The sequence below is a fragment of the Culex pipiens genome, chromosome 1, assembly GCF_016801865.2.
Source record: "Culex pipiens pallens isolate TS chromosome 1, TS_CPP_V2, whole genome shotgun sequence".
NCBI classification, from domain to species: domain Eukaryota; kingdom Metazoa; phylum Arthropoda; class Insecta; order Diptera; family Culicidae; genus Culex; species Culex pipiens.
In genome coordinates, this window is record NC_068937.1 from 136,484,759 (window position 1) to 136,504,477 (window position 19,719).

The following is a 19,719-nucleotide window of genomic DNA, read 5'->3' on the forward strand; positions in this document are numbered from 1 at the left end:
ATGGACGGATGAAGCTATTACCAGCATAGAAGAGCAGACAAACAAACAAACCAGTAACGATTTCGTGTGCTAAGTTTTGTGTCATATTATTACTTATAGATGATTCTGTATTATGCAGCCATCGCGTGAAAATCGCAAGCAACAACAAGCCACAGTGGGTCCGTACTTGAGAGTAAATCAGTAAAACAAGAAAAAAATAAATAAGGAAGCGAAATCGAGGAAGAACCAGCAGCAGAAGCGTGTCGTAAACAAAAAAAACATAGTGTGTCAAAAGAAAGTTAATAAAACACTTCAATCTGTAATTTGCCTTGCGTCTTTTTTTTGGGTTATGTCTCTGTCACGCTGTCAATCACACGCGATTTCTTCGAAAGAAGCTGAAAAGGGAGTTTTGTTCGTCCACAGCGGATCGTCGATGAACTGTGTGTGGTGTGTTATTACAATTCAAGGTTACCGTCAAATTTGACTGAAATGCCCTATGGTTATTAACATTTTAAATGGGCAAATATGGTCAAATCTAAAAAATTACAAAATGTTTGCACGCAACCTCTACCTTTAACTTAAGTCATTTGAATTTTAACGTAAATTCCAAGGAAATTTCATGCCCCCCAAACAGCGATCATCTCGTTTAGAATCAGTTTGCGTAATGTCTTCTTATTTTGCTACCACCAGGGAACCCCTCTTCAGCAAAACGACCAATTTGTAATTCAGACACGTGTGTTACGCAGCGATCGCCTTTTCTTATTTTATTTATAGATCGCCAACATCAGACCCACAAATAAGAAATGGAGCAGAAATTCTTATCCTTGTTTGCATCATAAAAATTCTAGCATTTCTGTTAAAATATGCATAAATATGCCGATTTTTTTTACAAGGTGCCATTTAACCCCATAAAGTAATTTTTAGCAACCACTTCAAATTTACTGTTAAGTTCCGAACATGAAATCGATACAAATTGTGCTTAATGATTTCGGAGAAACAGAAAAAAAATAACAGTTTTGTGTGACCGTGGCGCAGCTGGCGTTTCACTATTATGTACAATGAATGATTCATAAAGCCAGGCGCAAACAGGCAGCAAACCGAAACCGTTCAATTAGCTCATCTCGTAACACTGCATCCAACCTCCACCGGAAGATGATTGCGTATCGTAAGCATGAGTACAATTTCCCTCCGTGTTACGTATCCCCCCTTCCCCTAAGAACATAACCCCAAAATATGCAACCCCAAAGGTCAAGGCTTGCTCCGCTCTGTTCGCCAAAGCAGTCCCAAAATTCAGCGCAAGCCCGGCCTACTCTCTACTACCGGCCCCGCCGGTGACTGGGAACGTCACCAACAATGCCAACCACTCATCACCACTTTGACGACGATTGTGTCCGCCAGCGATATTCGTCGCCTACCACACCTGAATAGACGAATTTGGCCACGCAGGACCTGAATAATGAGCGGGGCAGTCGCGCCGTCGTCGTAGTGAGGAGCGGTGGTTATCATTGAATGTTGCTTCGTTTCCAAACGAACGAATCCAATGCGATGGTGCATTCGTTTGGCGATTTGGAGATACTGGACGCGAGCTTATGTTGAACACTGTGAATGTTCAATCATTTAACTGTAATTTTGAGCGACTTTTGCTCTACGTAGTTTTTATTTTATTTTCATGTTTCACTAAGTTTTACATGTATTTGGATTATGTTTATCTTGTTTTCGATAGTATTTGGTATTAGGATTTTTCTACAAAACCACAAAAAACGGTTTTTCATATTTGTCCAGCATTTTTATAATAAATCAACCCACTAGCTTAAAAGCTATAAAAAATGCGTTAACACATAATCTAGGGCTTAAGTAAAAATACTGGATACTAGTAATATAAACGATGTTAGTTAAAAAGAGTATATATCTCGGGTGAGTTTTCAAAAAGCCGTAAGAGCCACCGTGACCTTCGACACTTATTTTCGTTTTTCTTCAAATTGAAACAATATTTCATTTGTTTCAAGTTTAGGGCACTTGAAGGACGTGTGAATGGACAATTTCAAGCATTTTTGAAATTAGTTTATTGTAATTAGGTCGAATACCGATGCAAAAAGGGCTTTGGTTACCAATGGCTCTTACGGCTTTTTGAAAACTCACCCGAGATATTAAAAAAAAAAACCTTAATAAGTCACTAAAAAATTCTCTTAAGATTCTAAAAGTATATTTTTCATTGCCTTGTAAAGGCTTTAATAAATATGATAATTTTTGGCTGGAAACATGACTCAAATCAAATAAAATGGTCATTTGAATAATATTCCCAAATTTGTAACTTGAGATTAAGTTTTCTGATCGATTGATGTCTTTCGCAAGTACATGAAAACAATTTCGTATTTAATTTTCTAAAGGACAAAAATATTGTCAACCCAAATTTCAAAAATCATTTTCTATGCATCTGATCTGATTTGAAGTTGAAAATAACTTGCACCGCTTTGATGTTAAATGCATTTTAGACACTACGTTTCAAATGAAAAAGTTTTTTTTGCGCAATGAAAAAAAAAAATCATGACGGAAAAGCTCCACGCATTTTTTTAAGGTCTGAGACAATTTCTTTCCAATTCAAATTTTTACTTTGTCGACCGGACTGCGGGTTGCTGAGATAGAAACAGCTTCTCAATGTTTAAATTTTGGGAAAAAGAGTTTTTTTCAGTGTAAAAAAAATCAACATTTATTGCGTTTTAATTTTTAATGCGTTTATAATTTTGAAATTTCATATCTGGAGCAACATTTGAAAGGGGCGGTACGACATTGCTCTTACGGCCTTTCGTCCCATTTAAATACGTGTAATGAAAGGCCGTAAGAGCAATGTCGTACCGCCCCTTTCAAATGTTGCTCCAGATATATTTTGCAAAGCTTATGTACCTTAAAACACTTTTTTCATCCAAATGTTGAATCCTAGGCTTGTAATTTCAATATTTATATATTTTTATTTTTTGCCCCCCGAGGGGTAGACTTTGGTCATAGCCGAGGGACATAAACTTCAAAAAATATTTGTTAAGAATACCATTAAAAACATGGTTTTTGTGTTGAATTAAACTGTACATTTGAATTTACAGCTTTAGAATTTTGAACCACCGGTTCAAGCAATTTGCTTAAGCATTTTGTAATACTATTTGCTTGAAAATGAAAAGCTAAAAAATTGGCTTCCAGAACAAAAAAAAATCATAACTTTTCAAAATAGACTCAAGAAAATAGGCTTTTTTTGGACCCCTGAGCGCAAATATGTCCCCAAAAATGCTCCAAGGTAATTTAAGAATCTGTAGTTCAAGATAGCGGCAAATAGAAAGCGGAGAAATATTTAAAATATTCATTTGGTTTTGTAACAAGACTTAAACCACTTCAATCTGATTATTTAGCGAGAGAACATAAAAAATAGTAATTCAATTATCCGAAGACTGCTTTGCCAAAAAAGCAATATAATGAGAATTGCGTTTTAACGGGCCCATAGAACCATTTTGCAGTGATAGAAATTATTTTTAATTCGATTTCTTAAACACTTGCTTTTGCGTGACAGGCTTTATTCGTCACTTTAAACGTAAACAAAATATTTTGTTGATTTGGAAAAGTAATGATGCTTTTAGTTTTGCAAGTTGTGGTTAAACAATAAGTTATCGCAGAATTTGGCAGAAATTAGAAATGATGGTATAATATAAAGGTTCAATATAAACGTCGATTAGCGTCGGGCCGATTCTTCAATGTTGACGAATCTCCTCGCACTCTCCGGAAAAGATCTTTACTGAAACACGAACAGGTCTTATTGCAAGGCCAAATCTAGAGTTTTTTTTAAGATCTTAAAAGCTATTGGGTTTCATGTTCATAGGACTAAAAAAAGCCTAGAAATGTGGAATTCCAACTCAGTACACTGCCGGTGTAATCGAGTCAGTCCCATATGTAAAAACAGCAAGCCGAGAAAACGCATGTCAATGTTGTCCCGCCCATAAGGCTACGAGTTAGAATGGATTTTCTACGGTTTCTTAGAACAAAGTACTAAATTTTATTGGTTTTTCTGGTAGTTCACATGATTTCGAACCAAACTGCATCATTACCTCAAATTTGATGAAATTACATATGGGACGGACTAGCTTCGAGCGGCAGTACACCTAAGAGGCCATAAATGCATTGAAATAAGTAAAAATTGGATATCAGTTTAGACCAGTTGTATATCTGGAGTTTTTTTTTTAAAAGGACCAATAAACCAAATTTTTAGTTTTTGCATTTTGGGTGTTTTTTAAAACCCCTATAACTCAAGGCGGTTTCAAAAACACCCAAAAAGCAAAAACTGGAAATTTTGTTTATTGGACCTTTTCAAAAAAAAAAAAAACTCCAGATATCTCTTAGAATGTATCCCAGCACTTTTCCATTCCCAAAAACCTTCCAACTCCAAGCGATGCTTATTGGAACTGGAACCAGTTTAGAACTTTGTTACAAAAAAGCACAATGTGCGAAATCAGCCTTCAAACGAATCCACTCATCAATCGCATACTATGATAGAACGACTCAAAGACTACTACGACGACGACGACTAGAAGACGACTATCGCGCGGGCTCGTTCGAACACATTTTGATAGTGGTCGCGCCAGTGCTGACTGAATGGTCACGACTTCTGGCCTGAGGTCTGGGGCAGAGCAGAAGACGTAGTCGGGGTGCTTTTTTTACTTCACTTCGCTTCGTTTCGTTTCGTTTTTTCGGTGATTAGTTGCCACATACGCACACGCCAAACAACGCGAGTTGTAACAACACGCAAACGACGAGTGTGAGCGAAGAAATAAGAAAAATAAAACCGTTCACAATCGCAGTGGAGTCGGGGATTCGTGCGGTCCAAAGTGTGTAAAGTGGTCAAATTTGTTCGACGTTCGGCGAGACATAACACGCAAATCGACGTCGTCGTCGTGAGAAAAAGCTAAGCCATCCGCGAGAGGGAGGGCTTAATCGCGCGCGCGAGAGAGAGTGTGTGTGGACGCGTTCCGCGGATTGTACAGCGTTTTTGCGACCTCGTCAAAACAGTTTTGCGCGAGAGCCGCGAGCTTTGGCAAGTGTGTTTGGCGACGAACCACCAAATTTCGGAGGATTTTTTCTTTCGGTGGTGGTGCTGAAACGTAATATTTTGGACTTTTGGTCGTGAAAAAAGTGCACGTGCTTCGTTTCCCAGCCAGTGTTCCGGGTTTGTGTCCAGGGTGTCCCCCTTAAGTGCGCGCCAGAATCGACTTTGACAGTGCTATCAGAAAAGGGTGGGTGGCCAATGTCAGGTTCACGTGGATCCAGCCAGGGAAACTAGTTTTCCCCTTTTCCCTATATAATATATATATATGCAACACATTAAAATCATATAGAGTGTGCTAAGCAGCAGCAGTCTACCCTCGGAGTGTGTGTTGGTGTTGGTGTTGGTACCGTTGGGGACGTCCCCCCAGTTTTCAATGTATTCGTAGTGTGGAGCTCATTTAAAATCAAATCAGTGTGTTGCGGGAAGAAAAGTGATGCATTCTCTCTGAGCCGGTATCGGTATCTCTGGATTAGACGCACTGCTGCACTACCGAGAAGTGATCGTGACAAGGCAAATGAAATGACGTCAACTCAGTTACTTGCTGATAACGTGCCTTCGTGTGTTAATCATATGCATTGTATTGGAACTGTGTGTGTGTGCTTTTGGTGTAGTACGGCAAACCGGCTTCGGGAGCAAATAATAGTGTCTCAGAAGTTGTTAACACGGTTTGGGCAAGTACGACGAACTTGGATGAAGATGAACCAGTTTGTTGTGGGATACAATTCAGAAACGTGAAAGGACTTACCCGTACAATGTTGGAGTGCCTAAAAGAAATGGAGAAAATATTAAAATTATTAAAGGGTAATTTTCCGCCAACTCACACAGCAGTTGCCCCGACCCCTCTTCGATTTGCGTGAAACTTTGTCCAAAGGTTTAACTTTTGTCCCTGATCACGAATCCGAGGACCGTCTTTTGATATATCGTGACGGAGGTACGACCCCTTCCATTTTTTAACATGCGAATAAAGAGGTGTTTTTCAATAATTTGCAGCCTGAAACGGTGATGAGATAGAAATTTGGTGTCAAAGGGACTTTTATGTATAATTGTACGCCCGATTTGATGGCGTACTCAGAATTCCGGAAAAAACGTATTTTTCATCGAAAAAAACACTGAAAAAGTTTTAAAAATTCTCCCATTTTCCGTTATTAGATTGTAAAAAATTTTGGAACATGTAATTTTAAAGGAAATTAAATGTTCTTTTCGAATCTACATTGACCCAGAAGGGTATTTTTTTCATTTAAAACAAAATTTTTCATTTTAAAATTTCGTGTTTTTTTAACTTTGCAGGGTTATTTTTTAGAGTGTAACAATGTTCTACAAAGTTGTAGAGCAGACAATTACAAAAATTTTAATATATAGACAAAAGGGGTTTGCTTGTAAACATCACGAGTTATCGCGATTTTACGAAAAAAAAGTTTTGAAAATGTTGGTCGTCGTTGATCATGGCCGTTCATGGTCACCCGCGACAGACACGGACGACGAAACAAAGAGAAACGCAAAAAGTAACTTTTTCAAAACTTTTTTTTCGTAAAATCGCGATAACTCGTGATGTTTATAAGCAAACCCCTTATGTCTATATATTAATTTTTTTGTAATTGTCTGCTCTACAACTTTGTACACTCTATTTCTAACGTAAGTGTAGATAATTTCAAACTTGAATTGTAGAATATCTTTTAAAAATTGTACCAAATAAACACTGACCAGTAAAAAAACACACACACAAATATTTGATTGAAAATTTCAACATTTCTAGAATACTTTTAAATTTTTCTTCATAGATCTAATTAAATTTTTAAAGGCAAGCTAAACAAATCATCAGAGCATGAGCATGAGCATGAGAGACCACCCATGGATGCCCCTCCGTTGCTGAACAGAACCGTAATATCCTTTCAGCACTACTGATCATAGGCTTCAACGATCTAATGGTGTTTCCCTTATCAACAGCATGTATTAATGCGCTGAAAAGATAAAACAACATGATTGCCAAAACAAGATCAGTTGCGAATAGGTAACAGTCGTTGGCCACCAACGGCGCCCGCCATGTCAGTTTGTAGATCTCGATTTTAAGGGACGGGAATGTTAGTCAGCGCAGGTTGCTACTAGGGCAGCTGATTTACTCTGTGCTTACACCCCACAAGCGCTAGGAACCTGAAAATTTGTTAGTAGGATAGGGTGTTTGGTCAGGATTCATCATAGAAGATGATGATGCGACCCAAAATCATAGTGTTTGTTGAAAGATATTATGTTTTATTCTCAAGGCAAGCAATCGGATGCTGCGGATGAGACATTTCCCGTTTATCGGCTGTTAACTTTTAATTGAAATGGTTTAATCTTAGACAGCCGGCTGTGGAAAGATAGAACCAAAATTATTTGTTATTAAATGATGAAGGATTTAAGCGTGTAACTATTTAATCAAGACATTTTTACCAGATTGATGTTTAGTGGGGTACTGATTAACGAAGCGAACGACGAGTTACGATGTTTATCGAGCTGAAATGGTATGATAAGGTTTTGTTGTTGTTGCACACCGCCGACGAACGCGAAAAACACTGCTAACCGACGGAAAGGCATCGCAAATCAGACTGCGGAAATGAAGAGAAAGAAAATAACATAAAAAATAAAACCTAATCACATTAAACCAATCACCCCATGCACACAAACAGCGACACAAAAGAGACGAAAATTATCGCGAAAAAAACGGACTGCGCGTCCCCAGAAGCCTTTTCGCAAGCTAAACAAATCATCAGATCTAGTATAAACCTAACTATTTAAAAAATAAATAAATCCAATTTAGTGCAAGTAGAATCAAATGTTAGGCGTTTATTTTTTTTAATGTATAGTCCAGACTCGATTATCCTAAGGTTTGTATAGGAATAATCGAATCAAGTAGTTAAATTTTAAGGGAGTGGCCTGTTGACATACCAAATGCATTTTTTTTTAATATTTGATCAACGCCATTTTGGCCGCCATCTCGGATTATAAAATTCCAAATAAAAAACTGGTGATTTGGTATCCGAACTGGATTTTTCCTGAGGCCTTCGGATAATCGAGTCTAGACTGTATTTATAATGAGCGAATTCACAACCAATATTAACTGTTCTGCTTAACTTGGGATACAAATACCTACTGTCAAGATTCTGCCTGGAGGATCGAACGAACTCGAAGTAAATTGATCTAGGTTTGATTCGTAAAAGCCTTTACTTTATGATTACCGCAACATTTCTCAGTTGTCCGAAGCAGTATTGTACGATGATATTCAAATTTGACACATCATCATTTAGTATCTCAATAAAATGAAAATATGTACCTACTTTAGAGGCATTACAGTGGAGACGCCTAATAATTTGTACTGCAATAATTTGCCTGTTATTTACTGTGCCAGGTTAGTGCTATGATTACTAACATTTATGTTCACATATCACATCCACCGGTGAGAATGCTACCTGCTAAGTGAATAACCCACCCGCACGTTGTTTTTGCCCACCACAGCTGTGTTGAATGAACATATATTGGTGCCAGCAAACCAACCATCCGTTCCAACTCGACCCAACCGAACCAACTCAAGCAATTTACGCAGACAAACAACACTGATTCGACTGTTTATTTTGCTCTTTCAGTCCATCACGCGTTTCGGTGGTGGCAAGCGAAAATCCGTAATAATAATATTTTTCTACAGCGAATCGGCAAGAGAGCGCGCGCGATTCCCGACTTTCGAACGCACACCAACCTGGTCTCTCTTCTATATACCAACTCTCTGGATTCTTTTTTTGGACATTAGCCATCATCACCGCGCACACACCTCGGGGAGTAGACTGCTGATAACAGCGCTTAACTAGTTAGGACAAGTGGTTAAGGAAAGTTGGGAGTTCTGCTTGAATTAATGCTCATTTTTTCTCTCCGTGTACGGACTAGGCTTGCGTTGCGTAAACTACCGTGCGTTTCCACCGGCAAATGACCTGACCTGTGATGGCGTTGGAGTACGAGGATCTACCGCAGATGCAGTCGTTGACGCCGGAACCCGATTCCGATACGAGTTCGCTGAAGGACGGTGGTGGTGCAGATGACGATGCCGACTTGGGCATCAAACCAGCATCGCCGTGCAAAAAAGACGGCAAAAATGAAACCATCATCACCAGCGACTCTGGCCGAATCAGCCCAGCTCGGGCCTGTTCGCCGCTCTACAGCTACAACAAGTACGACCTCAAGGTAAATGAATGGCCAAAAATTTCTTGTTTGTTATTGGGCGCTAATTACATATACGTGGCCGACCAACACGTTTGTTGTCTGTGTGTGCGTTGGTCCGCCAAACCTGATCTCGGAAGAGACTATAAAACAACCAAATTTGAGTGATCCATCGAAGCGAATAGAAACAGGTCCTCACCTAATTTCTAGGGTAATTCGGCAACCAGGAATAGTAAGGCGGATGTGCAACAACTTCCTAGTGACTCCCTGAAATGCTGAAACCAACGATAGTGGGAGAAATCTGCGACGTGTCGCGTTTTGTCTTCTTTTTCAAGGGAATACCAGGAATTCGATATTCCTGTTTGTGCGAAACGGCGATCGTTAAATATTTATCAACAGGCCCATTATATCTGCTGACGTCAGACTTTCGAACGAGCGAACCGGCGTTGGAAGTTTGTACAATATTAGAATAAAAACGTTGGTTAACGCACACACTATCATACCGGCAAACTACCGGCTCAATCGAAAATCGATATTACTTTTGTAATGAAACGGACAATTTCTACATCTATGATGTGTCGACAAGTGTGCCCGTTGTTGTCCCTCCCTCAATAAATCCATAAAACTAGCTAAATAAAAGTTCGTGGTGGAAGACGTGCTTCAGTAGTGGCCGGGCAATTATCATTTGTTAGAGAGCATTGTTTGTTTTAGCAATTTTAGCCAGAGTAAACATTCCAACAAGACGCTGATATCCGCTCATACAACTGGTTTGATAGACGACCTGTCCCCCCGGAGATCCTCTCTAAAACACATTCAAATTAGGACGATAGTCCATCTGAGAGAACCGGTTGGACGAGAGGCGGCGAGCTTTTATACACATATTGTCGTTGCAGTTTTATGTATTAAACTTGAGCCTCTTGCGCAAATCTATGACAATATTGCGTTATTTTAAATCAAAGATCAATATGTAGTCCAAAGAATTTGCTGATTGCAACTGAAACTGCACAATATTTTTGCAACTATTTTGCAAAATGAGTTTCAAGCAATTCCAAATCCTTAAAAACTACTAGTAGAATTTATAGTTAGTTATTTTTATTTATTTTTTTGGAAATTTTCTTTTCTGCAAAATCCTAATCATTTTATTTATAGGACAGCTAAAATTGTTTGTAAACATTTTACGAAACTTTTGCATGACTAATAATCATCACCTCCTTGCCCTGATAAAAAGTCTGACTAACAGACTAACAGGAAGTCGTAGCCAAATAAAATTACAATTACAATTAAATTTACATTGTTTTTGTTGATAAAAATAAAAACCAATGAAAAATACCAACAGTAAAAATACAGCAAGAAAAAAAAAACTTACCTGAGAAATCTACGTGTTTATGTATTATATGTTAAATTATGTTAAATTTTGTCAGCCAGAAAATCAAATGGTGCACTAGTGTGCGAACGCGAAACGTCATAAAGCTTCTTCCAGATTCTAAAAAGCAACCAACAAACATGATTCATGCGGATATTTTTTCCCCTTTCAATTTGCAAAATTTTTCTGCTTCACTTAATTTTCAGAAAGTGCACTGAAGATTTATCGGTCACCCTATTTTCCCTGATTGTCTTTTTTTTTTTCTTCCAAATTCCACGCGACTTTCAAAGTCAAACACAAAACTTCAATGAAACGAAACTAACCTGTTTTGCACTTCACTACAAAGAAAACTCTTTTAATTAAAGTGGATTGATATTAATTTCACAATTTTCACTCAGAAATATTTTCAAAAACACTAAATTTTCGCAAACGCGCGCGGGAAAATGCTGAAAACGAAACGAAACTGAAATGTGTAAACAATAGACCAAGGAGTGCCAATTTGGCAGGTGTGCGATAAACAGTTTAGTTACTTGTCGTGAAGACGTGACGCTAATTGGGTCCTAAAATATTAATATTTAATTAAGATTTTTGATTTCAAGTTAGCCAATTTAAGGAAAGAGATTTTCTGATGATTTTGCGCTAAAACTGTGCACAGTAAAAATAGGTAAGGCTATTGCAAACATTTTTGATGTTTCAGACTTTAAAAAATAAGCGTTTGGAAAAAAATGGCCGCTTTTAAAACTATCTTTACCATCTTTACACATAAATTTATGTTTTTATTTCTGTTTTTTTAAATAAATTACAATTACAAAAAAAATTCGGGAAATTCGGGATTAGAATTGACGACCTAACAATCCAAAGGTTTAACTGCCTACCAGCGACTCCACCGAGGCAGGACCCAGGGAGACGACTCCTACACCTGGAATGAGCTAACGACCTAACCCTCTAGGTTAGTCCGGGCCCAACATTTACCTCCCCGTCCGACGGAAGGCGTGGTCAGACAAATCTCGTCTTGAAAAATGCCACCGGGACCGTCTGGGATCGAACGCAAGCCGACTGGGTGGGAGGCATATTTCGGCATATTGGTTGGTCACTTTTTCGTTTAACACTTTTTTAGTTTGTACCCCGTTGGTTGGTCAAAGTCAAACTAAAAAGTGACGAACTGTCAATTTTTACACGGCGCTCATGCACACTATCAACACAAACCTTTGATAGTGTGTGTGAACTCCGTGTAAAAGGGGTGTCAAACTAAAAAGTGACCCCGTTCGTTTGACAACAGTTGGTGTCAAACCATCGGGGTTTGAGTGTAATATTTCAAAAGGGCTAAATATTTCACAATCATCAGGGTTGACATTGGGTCTGGGGGGTGAGATTGGGTAACACAAAAATGCTGAAATTTGTATGACCCAATTTCACCCCTAGACCAACCCCTAGGGATAACCGTATACGGTATAAAGACTTAATACCTCGCTTTATACTGTACGGTTATCTCTAGGGAAGCTGGAAAAATGAACGATAAAACAAGGTGCTTTGATCTAAAAGGAGTACCTACAACAATCCTTTTGTGATCGAGATTGTGATGACGACACGCTTTTTTGAAAAAAATAAACCAAACTGGTTTATAAAATATAAAATATTAATTATTTCAAACATTCTGGACCCTACAATCGCCGCCTCTACCTTCGTCGTACCATTTCGGCAGCGTACACTACACTCCCACCGTACGTGTGTTGGTGCCGCAAGTGACGTTTCGTCTACGCCATTTCGCTCTTTCTCTCTCTCTCTGTCTCCACTCTCCGTTCGGTTCGCCCTCTGTCAGTGTGTGTCCGAGGTTGTCGCGATTATTCACTGCATTCGTCGATCCGCGACCACGAAATCCACGGAATAAAGAAAGTTTCGCGGGACCGTGTGGCCACTTTTGTGCAAAACGAAGACCTGCCTCTCCTACCCCGTGCCGCGAGGTGAATGTTGTGTGGTGTAGGTGCATTTCGCACGCGAGTTCACAAGAATCCTGCAGTCGAATCGACAATCCGCGGAGCCGGTCAATCGGTCGGAACATCTGGTTCTGAACGGGCAGAAGGAAGATTCTGGTGTTTGTTGTGCGGTCGTGACAGATCCGGACGGTGCGAAAAAAGAGGTAACTCTGTTGGCAGTCAACGCCTGCTGCGTTGAAGTCGGAACTGCCTCGCAGGAGGAGACTGAAAGTGGCAAGTGGAAGTCGTCGACGGAACGGAACAGTTACGTGGTGCGCGACTGTGTGTGGCTGTATTTATAATCAGTATATCAGACAGCAGCGCACTTTGTGGTGAAATTCGTGGTGAAGCCAATTGCTGCGTAGAGTTCGTCGTAAATAGACGGATTGGATATTGGCGATAGTGGCCAGCGCTAGCTTGGTGAAGAACCGTCCGACTGAATAATAGATTAGTCCGAGTGCCCCCCTTAATCAATAGGGAGAGTGATATCAGTATAGTTTTGTGCAATTTGGTGCAAAGGTTTTTGCGTGTGAGGAAGGGCTCGCTCCCCCGGGGGACGCCGCCGCGGTGAGGGCAATTACCTCTGGTCGCAGGAGGAGGTGGGGGAGGCACGCGGCGTGTTGCGACGTAGTGTGTGAAGCCACCGAGCTCTGAATGACGTAGTTGTAAGAGCCTCGCAGCAGCAGCAGTGGCAGTGTTGACCATAAAAGTACTTGGTCGAAGTTGTCGATGATGAAACCACCGGAGAACCAAGTCGATGTGCAAATACGACACGACATCCAGCCAAATTGAGGACACGACCAGCAGCTATGGCAGTGTTGGCTGTTTACCTTTGAGTGTTACCTGTGATGGTGGCAGAAGCAAATTTCGTGAAATCAAAACAGACTGTGGTCAGCGCAATTAACGTGCGGCACTTTATTATGGAAGTCATTAGAAGCAAGTGAGACTGACCGAGCAAGAACCTGACCCAAGTGGTGCGCAACAGAGTGCGAAGATCTGACGAAAGCAAAACCAAGAATCACCTTTTTTTACGCGAGTCTAGCTCTCTTAGCACAAACACACACCTGTGCAGTAAATAACAATAATCACGCAAAAGACTGAATCATACCTTCTAGTTAGACACAGAAACTTAGTTTTATGATCTCACAACCGACATGATCTCCTACAAAAAGAACTACGTGGAGCATTTGCTCCACCTGGCCCTGACGCTCAGCCTGCTCCGGGTGGATCCGGAAAACTTTCTCGATCTACAATGGGAAACGCGACTCGCCGGAACCGGCGTCGGTGGCTGGCAGCTCGAACTCCGAGCCGCCCCACTCACCGACCAAACCTACGTCAACCGGAAGGCTCTCCCCTCGATCATCGAAGATCTAGCCCGGTTCGACACGCGCTACAATCTCCCACCCAGCATCAGTCCACCCCTCCAAACCTACCTCCTCAACATCCAAAACTCCAACTCCACCAACCAAACCGCCTCAACGCGGGCCTCATCCCCGCTCCCCACCCAAGAAACCCCCAACTCCACCACCTCCGTCGTGGTAGACTCCCTCCTTCTTCCCAACTTTGAATCCTTCGAAGCAGAGGACATCTTCCTCAACCCGGACCCGTTCGCCGACAGCACCTCTATCCTCGAGCAAAACATGGCCGATCTGGAAGATTTCGGTGAAGCGCCCATCAACACGTACGCCCTGGATGCAATCCCGCTCAAAAACGAGCCCCCTCCCCTGTTCGACGACCTCATCCGGTTGCCCACCTTTGACCCGCACGAGCATCTCTTCAACCAGGAGAACCTCGGCGATGAACCGGGCAGTTCGCACCACCAGCAGGAGTGCTGCCAAAGTTGCGATGCCCGCCAGGTCGTCAAGCAGGAGCGCATGGAGGAGGGTGAGGAGGGGGAGGTGCGCGTCAAGCAGGAACCGGGAACCTGTGAAGAGCAGGAACAGCTGAATGCGGCGTCGTCGTCGATGGTTGTGGTGAAGAAGGAAGAGATTGATCCGGAGGAGGAGGAGGAGCGGAAAGTTCCGGTTACGGCGGAATTAACACTGGAGGTAAGTAGGACACAGAGTGGTTGGTTTTGGGATGGGTGACAGTCAATATGTTTAACACGGACTCGCGAGAGTTCTGGGTCGATTTCAACTGATAACAGAACGCGAGTCATCGTTTGTTTGCGAATTTGGGGTAATTCCTTCTAAAAACCTTGCAACAAAAAAATATGTAACTTTGTTTAATACATCTAACAAATAGTCGTTCAAACCATATCTTTAAAAAAATACAACAAGGTTGTTTCGGAAATATTTTTAAAATCATAATGTATAAATTTTCGTCTAATAAATTTAAATTGGGTATCAATACATCATGATGTTTATAAATGTGATTTCGGAAGATATTTTTATCAAACCTTTCGAGGTTATGCAAATCTTACTCAAGATGACATTCCACTACGGCAACATTTTCATTTATTCCGATTGCAAAAGATATTCCAAACGTTCTAAATTTCAAAAAGGAATGCCAAAAAAGGGAAAAATTGTGTTCAAATATTTTTCATACAAAAATAATCATTGTAAATATGATGGGCAATATGTACAACTGATAAAAAAAAAACTTTGTTATTTGAAGCTTTTCAAACTCAAATTTGATTTAACAGTAATTTCATAAAATTGGTGAAACTTCAAACTGTCCGCGGAATCGCATTTCTTCTTTTGTTCGTCGCAATTATCAACAACAATTCACCGAAACCAAAGTCAAAATCGAGTCCAATTCACACCACTGGCTGGCTTCACTGCAGTAAATGTAAAGGTATGGTGGAAGACAAAGCAGAGACGACGACATGGAACAAACGCCTCGCTCCGGTGGAAATAGCCACGATTTTTGTTATTATTTGTTTTCCACCACTCCTGTTGAAAAGATATCAAATATGGATTAGATTTTGGTATAAAATTTCCCACCTCAACGCGTTGGTGAGACTGGACGAGTCACTCAACTTTTGAACGCATAAAAGTATTGATATTGAATAATTTTGATATGATTTTTTTTTTCTTGATTAGATCACTATCTTACGGTATTCACCCATATAATGTTTTCATTTCAACCTTCTTATATCTAAGATTTTTTTTTTGTCAATTTAATTTAAAAAATCCAAGTTTGTCAAAAATGCTCTAACTTATTAAAATGGCCCAAACTCGATCTAAGTCCGCAGTTGGAAACTCGAAGCGATCTCTTGAAGTTGATTTTTCATTTTGTAGGCCTCCCCAAAAAAAGGGGGGGCTCGGCTCGTCTCAACTCAACTTGGCGAAGCGAAATACCTCGAACCGAACCGAACTGAGCCGCTGGATTGGCCCCAAATTGAGAGTACACGGCGCTGATAAAGCTCCCCAAAAAAACGAAACAGCATCGAAATGAGCACGTGAAAGTGAGATTTTCGACTGTGTCTGGGGTGCGGGTTGGAATTCGATTGCGGATGGATGTTTTGGCCGACGAAAGTTACGCATTAAATTGGCTCGGTTTTGGGTGGTGCTGAGCTGCTGCAGATGATCATAAAAAAGTGCGTACGATTGATCGGAAAAATGTCTTTGGAGCCACCTGTTGACTGATCGGTCTATTGAGTCACTGTTGGAAAAATATTCAAATTTTCAAGAATGGGCTTCAATTTTAAATAGAATGAATATCATGCATAAAATAATAAATTAATACGCAATTTTTTCAGCTTTGCTTAACTGCTGTAGCAAAACTTTTGTCTATAATTTCTCAAATTTGGCATTCTGTCCTCGAAAAAAAAATTGTCTTTTTTTAGCAATTTTAGATTTAAAAGCTATGTTTTCTGAAAAAAAAAATGTTTCCACTTTTAAAAACAAATTTTCAAGACGGTACAATTTAATTTCAAGCTTTTATCTTTTTGTGGAATGATTCGAGTTTTTGCAATGAAGCAATATTTTTTTTTGCAATTCCGTCGTGAAACTACTTACTTTTCCTGTCATTCTTGAACGACGAAATAGCCTACTTTTCTGTACCAATAATAACAGAATCGAATAGCAACACTTTTCAAAATAAATGCTGAAAAGTTCTACTTTTCAGCACTGAAATGGGTGCTGAAAAGTTGAACTTTTCAGCACTTGTTTTGAAAAGTAACACTTTTCAACATTTTTTTGATTTAAACGTTTTATAGACAAAATACATTAAAATTTGACTTAAAATTTCACTCAATGGGTGTTTTTCGGAATTGCAAAAAATGTTGTATGGAACTCGTTGCAAAACTTGATTTTTTCAGCACTCGTCGTATTTATCCAACTCGGTGAACCTCGTTGGATAAATGTACGACTCGTGCTGAAAAAATCCTCTTTTTGCAAACTACTATTTAAACTTTTTTTTTTGTTTTCCAAATATGAAACAACATTTCGAACTTTGATTTTAACACAGGTGAGTTCATTCTAAACTACCTTTCAGAAAAAAACAATCCTAAGCTTTTTTGAGATTCTTTACTGGTCGGGGAAAATGAGTAAGTCATAAATACTATTTTCGTGAATATGGTTAAATTGGTAAACAAACCAAACCGGGACCGTGGTGTAGGGGTAAGCGTGGTTGCCTCTCACCCAGTCGGCTTGGGTTCGATCCCAGACGGTCCCGGTGGCATTTTTCGAGACGAGATTTGTTTAACCACGCCTTCCGTCGGACGGGGAAGTAAATGTTGGCCCCGGTCTAACCTAAAGGGTTAGGTCGTTAGCTCAATCCAGGTGTAGGCGTCGTCTCCCTGGGTCCTGCCTCGGTGGAGTCGCTGGTAGGCAGTTGGACTAACAATCCAATGGTCGTCAGTTCGAATCCCGAGGTGGATGGAAGTCAAAGTGTAAAAAGAGGTTTGCAATTGCCTCAACCATCAAGCCTTCGGACACCTAGTTTCGAGTAGGAATCTTGCAATCGGAACGCCAAGGCAATGCTGTAGAGCGAATAATAATTTGATTTTGATTTGAAACCAAACAAAAATTTAACGCTGATACCATATTTTTTTCCAAAATCGAAATAGTATTGGGAAGTATTGTTTATCAAGTGAGTAAAATGAATCCATACTCAAAAATTACAATTCTTCTAAAAATTTTTGAGAGAGTGTGGTTCAACCCATACCCAAATCTGAAATTAAAAAAAAAATGCAGTAATAATGTTTTTCATGACAAATACAAAGTAGTTTTTCAAAGATTTTTCTAAAGGTTTTTTTATACCACATGATTTTCAGGATTATAAACCTTGACTTCGTTTGAAAGTTTTTTCTTGGCGCAAAAACGTTATTCAAATTGTACGTACATCTCATTTGATTTATATATATTTCTTTTAACGAAATAGCACCAGTAATTATGTCAAAAAAATCATATCTACATTGTAGTAAATCATTTTTATTATGTAAGATCTTTTTCCAGTTGCTTCAGAAATCAATATCATCAAATAAATGTCGATATCAAAATTTCTGAACTTAACAATGAATATAATTGATCAGTTTTTTCATTATTATTTTTTCGGAGCATTTTCAAAATATTGGTTCCCGGGGTTACTCCGGGAAATTCGTTGAAAATTTCCCGTTTCCCGGGAAATTTGAAATTTGACGAAAATTATTCTGATCCTGATTAATGTGTTGCAACAGAATAGCATAGAACGGCAACTTTAATGTCCAAAATCGATGTGAGGATCAAAGAATGGCTTGAATGCTTGTAAAAAATCATGCAACTTTGAGAAAATATTATATGTTTTCTTATTTTTTATGCTGTCTTTCAAATCGTATCAAATAAAAAAAATATTAGTATTTTTTGTTGAAAAGTACTTGAAAATCTATGCCCCACAAAAATAAAATTGCTTTTAAATTTGTCTCAGTGACCATAACGTTGCAACGAAAAAAAATATCATGTAGAAATAATGTTATATACTATAATATATGGCGGAATTAAAAGGAAAAACTCGTCTCTTTGTATTCATAGTAATGCATTCTGCTAAAACGCTCAACCAAACCACAATGTTTTTTCATATTTAAAATTGAACAGTTATTTCTTGAATACTTAAAAATAAAATCTTCTCGAAAAACCCTTTTTGAAAAAAATAATTATAATCATCCAATTTGGTCAAGGTAAACAAAAATGGTGAATAGCTTATTTTCAAATGATATAACAAAAAAAAAAATCGTTAAAATAGGTTGTCGAAAAGAAAATAGGTAATCTTCATTTCATAATAGCGTAATTTTTGTTGCCCAACATATAACCAAACAATTGTTGTGAATGCTTCAGGAATAAATATTATCCGAATTAAACCTTGACATGAAATTTACAGACATTGTTCAAAATGAAATGAAATGAATAAAATCAATTAAGGTTCTCTAATTATTATTTTTTGTATGATTTTAATACATTGGTGCCAAAAAGATAGGAAAATGTATACTTCCGTTTGTATTTCGGGAATTCCCGGGAAATTTTATTTTTTTTTCCGGGAAATTGGACGCTCTAAGAAATTGTATGCTTCCGATTGAATTTCGGAAATTCCCGGGAAATTTAGAAAATACGAAATTATGTTTCATTAAAGAATTAAGATACCAGCTTCTTGAGAAAATATATGCCATCTTATGTCTGGTAACTCGAAACTTTTAATATATTTTGTTCAGTTATAACAGATTTTTCCAATGCGCCATGGGTTTCCTATTTACAAAGGACCGTTTGAAAAAGTAAGCGAGAATTGATGAGTTAAACTTGTGCGGTTCTGTTATTTATAAATATGATTAGTAATCAATAATATGTATTGTCATCTGTACTTTTTTTCATTTCAAATGAGACACTCTTTGGTTTACTTGTAAATTTAGTATTTTTTAAGCAAAGAAAGAAAAAGAAATTTGAAGGTTTATTGAAAAATTGTGTAACATGGTTTTGACACTGATATTTTTCATGTTTTGAAATTACTGGAAATACTTCTGTAATTCAAAGTTCAAAATTCATAATAATCCGATTTCAAAAATAAGGCTTAACATCCCTTGTTTAAGGGGATCGGAGAGAGCTTTCATGGTATCCTCAAGAAGAAAAAAGCTTCGCTTAAAGTTGCTTATTTTTGAACGATAATGGTCTGATGTTGGACACGCTCTAAGCAAGTATCGCGACCATATTTTCAACTAAAGAAAAGTGATG

At 38.8% G+C, this 19,719-nt stretch overlaps 1 protein-coding gene and 1 long non-coding RNA gene across 3 annotated transcripts in view; one reads left to right on the forward strand and one right to left on the reverse strand.

Moving 5' to 3' along the window:
• Positions 1–4,605: 4,605 nt before the first annotated feature.
• Positions 4,606–19,719, forward strand: part of LOC120420749 (segmentation protein cap'n'collar) — a 102,546-nt gene continuing 87,432 nt past the window's right edge. Inside the window, exons 1-2 of one of the 2 annotated variants that reach the window (XM_039583846.2) lie at positions 4,606–5,246; positions 8,972–9,265. In XM_039583846.2, the coding sequence (XP_039439780.1) occupies positions 9,026–9,265 (240 nt within the window). In that variant the 5' untranslated portion in view covers positions 4,606–5,246; positions 8,972–9,025. Of the gene's footprint in view, positions 5,247–8,971; positions 9,266–12,406; positions 14,626–19,719 lie in introns of those variants that run through there. The other variant, XM_039583845.2, reaches the window with a different exon arrangement.
• Positions 5,254–11,975, reverse strand: LOC128092369 (uncharacterized). Its single transcript, XR_008211695.1, has 3 exons — positions 10,928–11,975; positions 10,608–10,724; positions 5,254–5,823 (listed from the first exon to the last, which is right to left on the reverse strand). It is a non-coding gene; the product is annotated as an uncharacterized LOC128092369 (long non-coding RNA).